Source organism: Hemiscyllium ocellatum, chromosome 2 (genome assembly GCF_020745735.1).
Source record: "Hemiscyllium ocellatum isolate sHemOce1 chromosome 2, sHemOce1.pat.X.cur, whole genome shotgun sequence".
Classification (NCBI taxonomy): Eukaryota; Metazoa; Chordata; class Chondrichthyes; order Orectolobiformes; family Hemiscylliidae; genus Hemiscyllium; species Hemiscyllium ocellatum.
This window is the reverse complement of record NC_083402.1, coordinates 106,839,980-106,853,649: the sequence shown is the minus strand read 5'-3', so window position 1 is coordinate 106,853,649 and position 13,670 is coordinate 106,839,980. Positions and strand designations below refer to the sequence as shown.

Below are 13,670 nucleotides of genomic sequence, written 5' to 3'. Positions count from 1 at the left end.
TCCCAAGACTTGGCGCACGCCCCAGCCCCCCCGAACTAAATACCCAGCAACTTCAGGTGGTCGGTCCTGACGGTGAAGGGGATCGAGGATTGGTTGTCCCAGTTCCCGAAGAGCATGGCCTCGCTCTTGCCTCGGTTTACCTTGGCCCCCGAGGCCCGTTCGAACTGGTCACATATGCACATGAGTCTGCGCACGGACAGCGGATCTGAGCAGAAAACGGCAACGTCATCCATGTACAGGGAGGCTTTAATCTGCAGGCCCCCGCTGCCAGGAATAGTCACCCCTCTCAGGCTCGCATTCTTCCTGATGGACTCGGCAAATGGCTCTATGCAGCACAAAAACAAGGCAGGAGAGAGAGTGCAGCCCTGCCTGACTCCAGATCTGACTGGGAAGCTATCTGATTCCCACCCATTGATTGAGACTGCACTGACAATGTTGGTGTAGAGCAGTCTGATCCAATTGCAGATTCCCTCCCCAAAGCCCATTTTGGAGAGAACATCTCTCATATACCTGTGTGATATTCTGTCAAAGGCTTTCTCCTGGTCCAGGCTGATCAAGCAGATGTCCAACCCTCTGTCGTGCACGTAGGCGATCGTATCCCTGAGGAGTGCGAGACTCTCAGCGATCTTCTTGCCCGGCACAGCACAGGTTTGGTCAGGGTGAATCACCGACCCCAGAGCAGACCTGGCCCGGTTGGCGATTACCTTTGACAGAATTTTTTAATCCGCATTCAACAGTGAAATTGGTCTCCAATTTTTGAGTTCCTCCCTCTCCCCCTTCCGCTTGTAGATGAGGGTGATGATGCCTTTCCTCATGGATTCACTCATGGTACCTGCCCGAAGCATACTGACATGCACCTCCAGCAGGTCCTGGCGAATCAAGTCCCACAGAGCGGAATAGAGCTCGACCGGTAAGCCGTTGCTTCCGGGAGTTTTATTCTTTTCGAAGGACTCGAGGGCCTTGGTCAGTTCGTCCAGAGATAGCGGCTGGTCCAGCCTCTCGCATGTTCTGTCATCCAAGACCTCTGTGATAGAGGACAGGAGTGACTGGGAGGCCTCACTGTCGGTCGGCTTCACATCATACAGACTGGCATAGAAGGATTTACTGATCCTTATGACGTCAGCCTGAGATGACGTTATCGAGCCATCGTCTTCCTTCAGGCTGCAGAGCACAGAGCTCTCTTTGTGCACCTTCTGGAAGAAGAAATGTGAGCACGTCTCATCCTGCTCCACTGAGCAGACCCTGGACCGGAAGATTATCTTGGAGGCCTCCGAGGCAAAGAGCAAGGCTTACTGGCCCTTCACCTCCTTGAGGTCCTCTGTGACATTGACCCCATCGTCTGCAGCAGGAGCAGGTTCTGCATACGTTTCTGGAGCTGGGATAGTTTTCCCTGCCTCTATCTCGGCTCCTGAACATCTTTGAGGATGAAGAACCTCTTGATGTTCCCTTTTACTGTTTCCCACCAGTCCGCTGGGGACTCAAAAGAGTGGCTTCACGGTCCTCAACCTGCATAGTCCCTCTTGAGCTCCTCAATGTTTCCCGGGGTCAACAGCTTTGTGTTCAGTTTCCACGTTCCCTTACCTGCCCGCTGCTCATCCTGTAGGTGACAGTCGGCCAGCAGGAGGCAGTGGTCAGAGAAGAACACCGGCTTGACATCGGTGGATCCGACCGAGAGCGTTCGGGACACAAACAGGTAATCTATCCTTGAGCGGATAGACCTATCTGCCCGTGACCAGGTGTATCTACGCTGCACTCCGTCTGCAGGGGTGCTGAAGACGTCGTGCAGCTTGGCATCCTTTACTGTGTCCATCAGGGCTCTGGATATGGTGTCCAGTTTACTGTTCCCCCTGCCGGATCGTCCATCTGCATCAATGATACAGTTGAAGTCTCCGGCCAGAATGACCGGCCTGGACGTAGCCAGCAGCAGTGGAAGCTGCTGCAGGACGAGCAACTGTTCACTCTTACCCACTGGGGCATACACATTAATCAGTCTCAGGGGAACATTCCTGTACATGACATCGGCGACGAGGAGGTGCCCGCCCACCACCTCCTTAACCTCGGAGATGATGAAATTGCCTCCTCGCAACAAGATACTCAGGCCGGAGGCGCGGCTATCGTTGCCCCTCAACCAAACTGACGGCCCATGGGCCCACTAGCTCGACCATCTCCTATAGCTGCTGAGGTGCGATATCCCACACTCCTGCAGAAGCAGGACGTCGGCTTTAACGCTGGCCAGAAAGGCCATCATAGAAACACATCACGTAGCCGATTTGATACTGCGCACATTGATGCTGGCAATTTTAACCTCGTAAACTGTTAAAATGGGGTTAAACAGTGTCCATTTGCTGCTGGTCTTGCCCCTCTGGGGTAGCTGTGTGCATCCCCGTGGTGACGGCAAACTGCTGGACATTCCCAAGGCTGAGGTAGCTGTCCGGCTCCACACTGGAGCCATTTTCCCGCTCTGGTGTCTTCGTGTCAGGCCCAGGGTCCGCAACATCCAGTTCTCCATCTGACAGCGGGGCTGTCACAGGACCGCTGCTCCAAGTTACCTGGAGCTGTGGGCCGGTGGGTGCCTCTTGGTTCTCACCGGGTAGGAGGAGGCCTTTACCCATCCCCTCAGAGGGATCGTCTTTTCCTTCTTGGGCGGTGCTGCCCTCCTTTCTCCCTACGGCGCTTTGTCTCTTCCTCTGGTGACGACCCTTCTTGCGCCCGCCCTCACAATCGGAAGAGCTGCCTGTATCCTTGTTGTGTAGGTGTCGCTTCCCCCTTCGCTGGGTGGCTTTGGGGCCCTTGAGAGGTTTCCTCTTCCTGCTTTTGACAGTAATCCAATCCTCTGCCTCCTTTAATCCCTCCTCTTCCATTTCCTCCGTCTGTCTTGAAGGAGCTTGGATCGGCTGCTGCACCTCCCCACTGTCTGCTGTCTGCTCCGCTACAGCCTGCCCTTCCTTCTGGGTGCCTCCAGACACTGTTCCCGTGCTGTTTTGTGGTACCTTGCTGGTCTTAGTCGGTCCACGGCCCGTATTGCCACCTCCAACCATCTGTGTGTAGGTGGCGACTCCTCATCTTGGGCAGGCCTTGTACGTGTGGCCCGCCTCTCCGCATAGATTACAGTTCTTGGCCTCCTCACATTCCTTGGTCGGGTGGCTTTCCTGCTTGCAGTTTTGGCAGACGGTCACCTTACAATCCGCTGCCATGTGGCCTGACCTCCCGCAAGTACGGCGCACTTTCAGCTGCCCTGCGTATGTCATGTAACCTCTGCTTCCTCTGATGGCAAAGCTGGAGGGTGGGTGGAGGATGTTCCCACTGGCATCGACCCTCAGGGTTTTGCTGGTCCAGATCCCGAAAGGATCGACCACATCGGTACTCTCTCCCTCGACCTGGACCTGGACGTATCTTCTCAAGAAGGTCAGGACATCTGCTGCTGGGACGTAAGGGTTGTATATCTGGATTGTTACAACCTGACTCCTCTGCGCAGGAAGCACACACAACGGGACTGCCGACAAGATGGAGAACAGAGGTTCCCCTTCCTTCTCCTTGAAGACCTTCAGGAGCTGCTCACAATTCTTCACGCTCCTGAAGGTCACGTCGAAATAGCCTGCTGCAGGGAAATCCTGCAGGCAGTACATGTCCACTTTTTTTAATTTCAAAAATATACTTTATTCATAAAATAATTTGATGCACTGTACATTAGGTAATGCCATACATACTTCCACATTTACATACACATTTCAGAATTTTCATTATTACATACAGGTCTGTGTATTTCTCGCTCCTACGCCCGTATATTGAGCTGAGGCGTCAGCAGAGCCCAAATGACTGCATGGGCCTCCTGATCTTCTTTAGGCAGGCAGATGTTAAACGGTGGTCTTTCCCCACCGCGCCTTGGCGGCAGCTGCCCCAAGCTTCAGCGCGTCCCTCAACACGTAGTCCTGGACCTTGGAATGTGCCAGTCTGCAACACTCAGTCGGGGTCAACTCCTTCAGTTAGAAGATCAACAGGTTTCAGACCACCCAGAGAGCGTCCTTCACCAAGTTGATGATCCTCCAGACGCAGTTGATGTTCGTCTCGGTGTGTGTCCCGGGGAACAGGCCGTAGAGCATGGAGTTCCGCGTCACGGCGCTGCTCGGGACGAACCTCGACAAACAGCACTGCATTCCTCTCCAGACTTCTTCTGCATAGGCACATTCTAGAAGGAGGTGTGTGACAGTCTCGTTCCCCCCCCCCGCAGCCGCTTCGAGGGCAGCGTGCGGTGCGGCAGAGAGTCCGGGCGTGCATAAACGATCTCACAGGTAGAGCCCTTCTCACCACCAGCCAAGCCAAGTCTTGGTGCTTGTTGGAAAGTTCTGGCGATGAGGCATTCTGCCAAATTGCTTTGACAGTCTGCTCAGGGAACCACTCAACAGGATCCGCCCTCTCCTTTTCCCAAAGGGTCTCAAGGACGCTACGTGCTGACCACTTCCTGATGGACTTGTGGTCAAAGGTGTTTTTCTTCAAACATTTCTCCACGAAGGGCAGGTGGTACGGAACAGTCCAACTACTCGGAGCATTCCGCGGCAGCGAGACGAGGCCAGGCCCATCCTTCGCAACACCGGGGACAGGTAGAACCTCAGTACGTAGTGACACTTGGTGTTTGCGTACCGGGGATCCACGCACAGCTTGATGCAGCCACACACAAAGGTGGCCATCAGGGCGAGGGTGGCATTGGGAGTGTTTTCTGCCCCATTGCACCGGTCTTTGTACATTGTGTCTCTTCGGACCAGGTCCATCTTTGATCTCCACATGAAGTGGAAGATGGCCCGGGTGACTGTGGCAGCACAGGTTCTGGGGATAGGCCAGGCTTGTGCCACATACAACAATACTGAGAGTACCTCGCACCTGATGACCAGGTTTTTTCCCGCGATGGAGAGCGACCGTTGCTCCCATCTGCATAGTTTCTGTCTCATCTTCCTGATCCGCTCCTCCCAGGTCTTGGCGCACGCCCCAGCACCCCCGAACCAAATACCCAGCACCTTCAGTCAGGTGAAGGTCAGTCACTGGTCAGTCCTGACAGTGAAGGGGATATATGATTGGTCTGCCCAGTTCCCGAAGAGCATGGCCTCACTCTTGCCTCGGTTTACCTTGGCCCCCGAGGCCTGTTCGAACTGGTTGCAGATGCACAGGAGTCTGCGCACGGACAGTGGATCCGAGCAGAAAAGGCGACGTCATCCATGTACAGGGAGGCTTTAATCTGCAGGCCCCCGCTGCCAGGAATAGTCACCCCTCTCAGGCTCGCATCCTTCCTGATGGATTCGGCAAGTGGCTCTATGCAGCACACAAACAAGGCAGGAGAGAGAGTGCAGCCCTGCCTGACTCCAGATCTGACTGGGAAGCTATCTGACTGGGAAGCTATTGAGACTGCACTGACAATGTTGGTGTAGAGCAGTCTAATCCAATTGCAGATTCCCTCCCCAAAGCCCATTTTGGAGAGGACATCCCTCATATATGTATGCGATATCCTGTCAAAGGCTTTCTCCCGGTCCAGGCTGATGAGGCAAGTGTCCACCCCCCTGTCCTGCACGTAGGCGATCGTATCCCTGAGGAATGCGAGACTCTCCGAAATCTTCCTGCCCGGTACAGCATAGGTTTGGTCGGGGTGGATCACCGCTCCCAGAGCAGACCTGACCCGGTTGGCGATGACCTTTGACAAGATTTTGTAGTCTGTGTTAAACAGTGAGATCGGTCTCCAATTTCTAATTTCGTCCCTCTCCCCCTTCCGCTTGTAGATGAGGGTGATGATGCCTTTCCTCATGGATTCACTCATGGTACCTGCCCGAAGCATACTGACATACACCTCCAGCAGGACCCGGCCAATCAAGTCCCAAAGAGCGGAATAGATCTCGAACGGCAAGCCGTCGCTTCCGGGAGTTTTATTCTTTTCGAAGGACTCGAGGGCCCTGGTCAGCTCATCCAGAGAAAGCGGCTGGTCAAGCCCCTCTCGTGTTCCGTCATCTAGAACCTCCGTGATAGAGGACAGGAACGACTGGGAGGCCGCGCTGTCGATTGGCTTCGTGTCATACAGGCTGGCATAGAAGGATTTGCTGATCCTCATGACGTCAGCCTGAGATGATGTTACCGAGCCATCTTCTTCCTTCAGGCTGCTGAGCACGGAGCTCTCTTTGTGCACCTTCTGGAAGAAGAAATGTGAGCACGTCTCGTCCTGCTCTACTGAGCAGATCCTGGACCGGAAGATTATCTTGGAGGCCTCCGAGGCAAAGAGCGAGGCTTGCTGGCCCTTCACCTCCTTGAGGTCCTCCGTGACATCGACCCCAACATCTGCAGCAGGAGCAGCTTCTGCATACTTTTCTGGAGTTGGGACAGTTTTCCCCGCCTCTCTCTCGCCTCCTGAACACCTTTTGAGGATGAAGAACCTCTTGATGTTCCCTTTAACTGTTTCCCACCAGTCTGCTGGAGACTCAAAGAGACGCTGGCCCGGGTGACTGCAGCGGCGCAGGTTCTGGGAACAGGCCAGACCTGTGCCACGTACAACAGCAATGACAGTGCCTCACACCTGATGACCAGGTTTTTACCGTGATGGAGAGCGACCGTAGCCTCCAGCTGCCCAGTTTCTGCCTCACTTTACTGATACGCTCCTCCCAAGACTTGGCGCACGCCCCAGCCCCCCCGAACTAAATACCCAGCACCTTCAGCTGGTCGGTCCTGACGGTGAAGGGGATCGAGGATTGGTTGTCCCAGTTCCCGAAGAGCATGGCCTCGCTCTTGCCTCGGTTTACCTTGGCCCCCAAGGCCCGTTCAAACTGGTCACAAATGCACATGAGTCTGCGCACGGACAGCGGATCCGAGCAGAAAACGGCAACGTCATCCATGTACAGGGAGGCTTTAATCTGCAGGCCCCCGCTGCCCGGAATAGTCACCCCTCTCAGGCTCGCATCCTTCCTGATGGACTCGGCAAATGGCTCTATGCAGCACACAAACAAGGCAGGAGAGAGACAGCAGCCCTGCCTGACTCCAGATCTGACTGGGAAGCTATCTGATTCCCACCCATTGATTGAGACTGCACTGACGATGTTGGTGTAGAGCAGTCTGATCCAATTGCAGATTCCCTCCCCAAAGCCCATTTTGGAGAGAACATCTCTCATATACCTCAGGAACTACACATAAATTCCTGTAGTTGAAAAGAAAGAAACTTATTGAAATTCAAGTTTTGTTTCTTGTGTGTAATATAGCCGTCCATCCTCTTATTCTTTTAGTTTGTAATACATACGTATTGTAAGTCAAAACTTTTGCTGTGATACAGTCCTGAAAGAAATTCAGAAATTAGGTCAAATTTTATTATTAAATAATTATGCTTAGATATGAATTCTGAAACCAAATTGAAAAGTCCTCCAACTCCAGCTACTCTGCTTTTTTTTTCATGCAGATTACACAAGAAGGAGGGCAGTTCATGATCACTTTTCCCTATGGGTACCATGCTGGCTTCAATCATGGGTTCAACTGTGCTGAGTCAACAAACTTTGCCACCATTCGATGGCTTGATTATGGAAAAATAGCAAAACAAGTAAGTGGCATCAAGGAATGGAAGTGGAAAATATTGATTAATTTTTGTATCCTTATGGGGCATCTGAAGAAAAGCTGAGATCACAAAGTATTAACTACTTAGTGATAATCATGTCTGCTGGATCACTGTGATCACAGAAATAGGAAGATTTATACATGAAGGACTTGTGATGCTGATCTTTTAAGTCTGTTTTCAACTTTGTATTAAGTTCCTCTGTAAATTACTGATATGCTCAGTGGTTCTCACTTTCTCTGTGTTGTCATTTTTCCTATGTTTATAAACAAAAATCATGCTTAATTTATCAGAGGTCCAAATGAGAATCCATCATCTTGGTAAGATCAGCTGAACTTTGTAAGCTTCCTTCCAGTTATTTTTCTATACCATTTCTGTACCTCATGTTGTTGTCCTTGATGCATTAGCACATATTTTAAATGATATTCAACCTTAGTACAATATATATTGAAGACATTAGTACTGCCCACCATTGTATTACGACCAAACCCTGCATGACAATCCCTGATTGATTACTGTTCCAGACGGATACCTTAGACCATTAAACTACCAAGAGAGAAGCTATGGACTGGCTCCCCTCCTCGTCCTTTGGTTGCAACAAGGTTAACCTAGGAATAAAAAGGGGGCACTGCTTTTTAGGCCCCCATAAAGTCAGCAGTCAATAAACAAACGGATTTAATTTTCTGAGGTGTGTAAAAATAATAGGGGATTTCAGCTTATCTGACATTAATTGGGGTAGACATAATGTAAAGTGTTGAAAGGGGCAGATTCACGAGGGCTTTTTATATCCACATTTAGAATTTCCAGCAAGAGATGGTGCAGTGCTGGACCTAATTCTGGGGAATTAAGCTGGATATGTGTTCAGTGAGGGATGCATTTTAGTGATCATGACCACAGCGCAGTATATTTTAAGTTTGTTATGGAAAAGGAAAAGGTTGGTCTGCAGAAAGTGTTTTGGATTGGGGGAAGGCAGATTTTTTAAAAAAATAAGGCAGGATCTGACCAAAATAGATTGGGAACAGCCACTTGTGGCAAAATCTATAGCAGAACAGTGGAAAGCATTCAGAAAGAACTGGGGAGAGTACAGGCCCAATATGCTACCTTTAAGTTGAAATATAAGATCAACAAACCCAGAGAACCCTGGATGTCTAGGAATACTCTGGACTGGAGAAGAAAGAAGAGAGGTTTTTAACACTTCGCCCTAGTGGATACAGAAAGTGCAGTGGGGTCTTAAACAAACATTAGGAGAGCAAATGAGGGGCACGAGATAACACTCGTGGGTAAGATTTAAGGTGAATCCCAAGATATTCTCGAAGTGTATAAACAGGAAGAGGATAACCAGGCAAAGAATGGGCTTATTAGGGACCTAGGGGGCAAAGTGTTTGTGGTGCTAAGGGACATTGGTAGGGTGTGAAATAGTTGTTTCACAACTGTCTTCACTCAGGAGATGGAGGATGTAGGTATGGAATCTAAGAAGAGGGAAGTGAGGTTCTTGAGCAGATTGACATGGGGGTAAGGTGGTTTTGGTGGGCACAAAAATGAACACATCCCCAGAGCTGGATATGTTGTCTCCCAGGCTACTCAAAATTACAGGGGCTTTAATCTAAATTTTTAATTCCTCTCTGACCACAGGGGAGGTGCTAGAGGACTGAAGGTCAGCCAGTGTGATTCCATTTTTCAGGAAGGGTGGTAGAAATTACAGACCAGTGAACCTCACATCAGTGATGGGAAACTATTTGGGAAAATTCTGAAGGAGACAGTGAATCTCTGTCTGGAGAGGTAAGGTTTGATCAAAGATAATCAGCATGGCTTTGTCAGAGGAAGGCCAGACCTCAAGTTTTTTGAGGAGGTAACTGGGTTTGTAGAAGGGAAAATGCAGTTAATGTAGTTTATGTGCATTTCAGCAAAGCCTTTGACAGAGTCCTAGTGGGGGAACTGCTGAGGAAGGTAAGCACACATTGAATCCAGAATAACTTGGCAAGTTGAATCCAAAATTATTTTCCTGTCAGAGACAGAATTGTAGGTGGTAGATTGCTGTTTGTATGACTGGAGCCTGGTGTGCAGTGGCGTTCACCATGGATCAGGGCTGAGTGACTTATTCTTCATGAAATATACCAACCGTTTAGGAGAAATTGTTGGGAGAATGATATGTTTGCATTTGACACAAAAGTTGGCTGCATGTTTGTGGGGAGGAGGAAGCTCTTAAGTAATATGAGGATATTGACAAATTGGTCAGATGGACAGAACAATGGCAGTTGGAACTTAATCCTCGGAAGTGTGAAATGATGTGCTTTGGAAGAAGGAATAAGATAAGGAAATACTCATTGATTCCAAGTTTACTAGGAAGCTGAGATGACCAGAGGGTTCTTGAGCTGCCTGTCCACACAACCCGCAGGTGGTAGGACTGGTTAATACAGTGGTTAAGAAGGCATACAGGACACTTGCCTTTATCAATCATTACATAGATTATAAGAGCAGGGTTCTTTTGTTTAAAGCAGAGAAGGCAAAGAGGGAATCTAATTGAAATGTATAAGATCATGAGGAGAATGCACAGGATACACAGGGAGCAGCTGTTTCCCTTGGTTGAAGGATCAGTAATGAGGGGCCTTATTTTCAGGTGAAAGATAAGACTTTCAGAGGATCTTAAGGAAAACTTTCTTTCACCCAGACAGTAGTGGGAATCTGGAATATACTTCCTGGGAGAATAGTTGAGGCAGGAAGCTTCACAACTTTAAAAAAGTACTTGGATGAATACTTGAAATGCCATAACATTTGAGGTATGAGTCAAATTTTGGAAAGCGAGATTTGTGAAGATTTAGAATAGTTTTGTCAGTTCAAACTCATTTGGCCGAATAGCCTCTTCTGCCCTGGTAGGACTGGGCCTGATGCCCGAGGGCAAGTGTTTGCTTGAGCAGTTGGGCAGGGTTTAAACTAATATGTTGGGGGGTGCGAGAACCTATGTAAGGAGTCAGAGAAGGAGGGAGCAACGGCAAAAACAAAAGGTAGAAAAGGGAATAAGAAAAGTGATAGGCAGAGAAATCAAGAACAAAATTGAGACAGTGCTATTGAGAAAAATATTGAGAGCAACACAAACACTATTAAAAGACAAGCTTAAAGGCTTTGTGCTTTAACGCGTGGACTATTTGCAATAAAGTGGATGGACTAATCGTGCAAATAGATGTAAAAGAGTACGATATAATTGGGATTACGGAAACATGGCTGCAGGGTGACCAGGGATGGGATTCAGTATTTAGGAGGGACAGGGAAAAAGGAAAAGGTGGTGGAGTGGCATTGCTGGTTAAAAAGGAAATTAACACAATGGTGAGAAAGGATATTAGCTCTGACAATGTGGAGTCTGTATGGTTGGAGTTGAGAAATACCAAGTGGCAAAAAAAATTAGTGAGCGTCAAATATGGACCCCCAAACTGCAGTGGTGACGTTGGGAATGGCATTACACTAGAAATTTGAAATGCATGTGATAAGGGAATCATGGGAGATTTTGATCTGCACATAATTGAACATATCAAGTTAGCCACAATGCCGTGGAGGAGGAATTCCAGGAGTGTATATGGGACGGTTTTTTTGACCAATATGTGGAGGAACCAACTAGAAAGCAGGCCATCTTAAACTGGGTATTGTGTAATGAGAAGGTAATCACTGGCACTCCAGCTGTGCGAGACCGCTTGAGGATGAACAACCATAACATGATAACATTTTTAATCAAGATGGAGAGTGAGGTTGATTTGGAGATTAGGGTGCTTAATCTTAATAAAGGAAACTTTGAAGGTAGGCTTGAGTAGGCAATGATAGAGTTACTTAAAGGGTTGACAGTGGATAGGCAAGAGTAGACATTCAAGGAATGCATAGGGGAACTGCAAGAACTGTTTATTCCTGTGGCACAAAAGCAAAATGGGTAAGAAGGCCAATCCATAGCTTACAAAGGAAATTAGAGATAGTATCCAATTCAAGGAAGAAGCCAAAGAAAATACTGGATCTGAGGATTGGGAACAGTTTAGAAGTCAGCGCAAAAGGACCAAGTGATTGATTAAGAAGGGAAAAATATAGTACAAAAGCAAGCTTGCAGGGAACATAAAGACTGACACTAAGGGTTTCTACAGGTACCTGAAGAGAAGGAGATTGGTGCAGTCAAATATAGGTCCCCTCCAAACAGAAATGGGGGAATGTATAATAGGGGACAAAGAAAAGGCTGAGCGCCTGAATACATACTTTGTTTTTGTTATCACAAAAGAGGATACAAATTAGATACCAGAAATATTGGAGAATACAAGATTTAGTGAGAGGGAAGAACTGAGGGCGATCAATATTTGTAGAGACACGGTGCAGGGAAAATTGATGGGATTGAAGGCGGATAAATCCTCGGGCCTGATAACCTACATTCCAGAGTACTGAAGGAAGTGGCTCCAGAAATAGTGGATGCATTGCTGGTCATCTTCCAGGATTCTATAGACTCTGGAATAGTCTCTGCAGATTGGAGGGTAGCTAATGTCACTCCAATATTTAAAAAAGGAGGTAGAGAGAAAACAGGGAATTATAGACCAGTAAGTCTAACATCGGTAGTGGGGGGAAATCTTCTCAAATCCATTATCAAAGACTAAAGTGGAGCATTTACAAAGCGGTGGCAGGATCAGACAGAGTCAGCATGGATTTATGAAGGGGAAATCATGCTTGACAAATCTTTTGGAATTGTATGAAGATGTAACTAGTAGAGTTGACAAGGGGGAGCCAGTTGACTTTCAGAAAGCGTTTCATAAAGTTCCATACAAGAGATTATTGTAGAAGATTAAAGTGCATGGATTTGGGGAGGTGTATTGAGATGGACAGAAACCTGGTTGGTAGAGAGAAAACAAAGAGTAGGGATTAATGGGTCTTTTTCAAATTGGCATGCAGTAACTTGTCGGGTGCCACAGGGATTGGTGATGGGACTCCAGCTATTCTCAATATATATTAATGATTTGGATGAGGGAACAAAATGTAACATCTCAAAGTTTGCAGATGATACCAGATTGGGTGGGAGGGTAAACTGTGACAAGGATGCAAAGATCCTTCAACATGATCTGCATAGGTTGGGTGAGTAGGCAAATCAATGGTAGATGCAGTGTAATTTGGATAGATGTGAGGTTCTTCACTTTGGAAGCAAAAACAAGAAGGCAGCTAATCACCTGAATGGCTGTAAGTTGGGAGAGGGGAATGTGCAGCAGGACCTTGGTATCCTTCTGCACCATTTGCTGAACGTAAACATGCAGGTTCAGCAGGAGAAAAGAAGGCAAATGGTATGTTGGCCTTCATTGCAAGAGGTTTTGAGTACAGTGGCAGGGATGTATTGTTGCAGTTATATAGGGCCTTGAGGCCACACCTGGAATATTGTGTGCAGTTTTGGTCTCCTTTTCTGAGGAAGGATGTTCTTGCTCTTGAGGGAATGCAGCGAGGGTTTACTAGGCTGCTTCTGGGGATAGTGGGACTGACGTATGAGGTGCGATTGACTAGGTTAGGATTGTTTTTGCTGGAGTTCAAATGAATGAGGGGAATCTCATAGAGTTCATTTTAACAGAACTAGACAGCATGGATGCAGGGAGGATGTTCCCGATAGTGGGTGTGCCCAGAATCAGGGGTCATAGTCTGAGGATTCAGGGTAAACCATTTAGGATGAAGATGAGATGTTTCTTCACCTAAAGAGTGGTGAGCCTGTGGTTTTCATTACCATGGAAGTGGTTGATGCCAAAACATTGAATATATTCAAGAGGTGAATGGGATCAACGGTTATGGGGAGAAAGCAGGATTAGTCTTGAGTTGAACGATCTGCCATGACCATGATGAATGGCAAAGCAGGCTCGAAGGGCCTAATGGCTGCTTCTTGCTCCTGTCTTCTATGTTGCTATGTACTTATGATTCACTTCCCTTTCATAGAATCATATTATTATTTCACAAACTATATTGAATAGTACCAATGTATATACCGAGGATGGAAGCAGAGATTTGATTCTTTTTCTTTTTTTAAAAACTCATCGAACACCAAAATCTCTTCACTCCTCGACCTCTCTGAACACCTTTCTGTAATTTCTTTTAGTGACAATTCTATTAAAAT

General features: G+C 48.0%; 1 protein-coding gene across 2 annotated transcripts in view; it reads left to right on the top strand.

Moving 5' to 3' along the window:
* Window positions 1–13,670, top strand: part of LOC132824466 (lysine-specific demethylase 4C-like) — a 436,488-nt gene that overhangs the window by 127,786 nt on the left and 295,032 nt on the right. For both annotated transcript variants that reach the window (XM_060839018.1, XM_060839010.1), the window contains one exon: window positions 7,418–7,555. In XM_060839018.1, coding sequence (XP_060695001.1) covers window positions 7,418–7,555 — 138 coding nt within the window. The remainder of the gene's footprint in view (window positions 1–7,417; window positions 7,556–13,670) is intronic.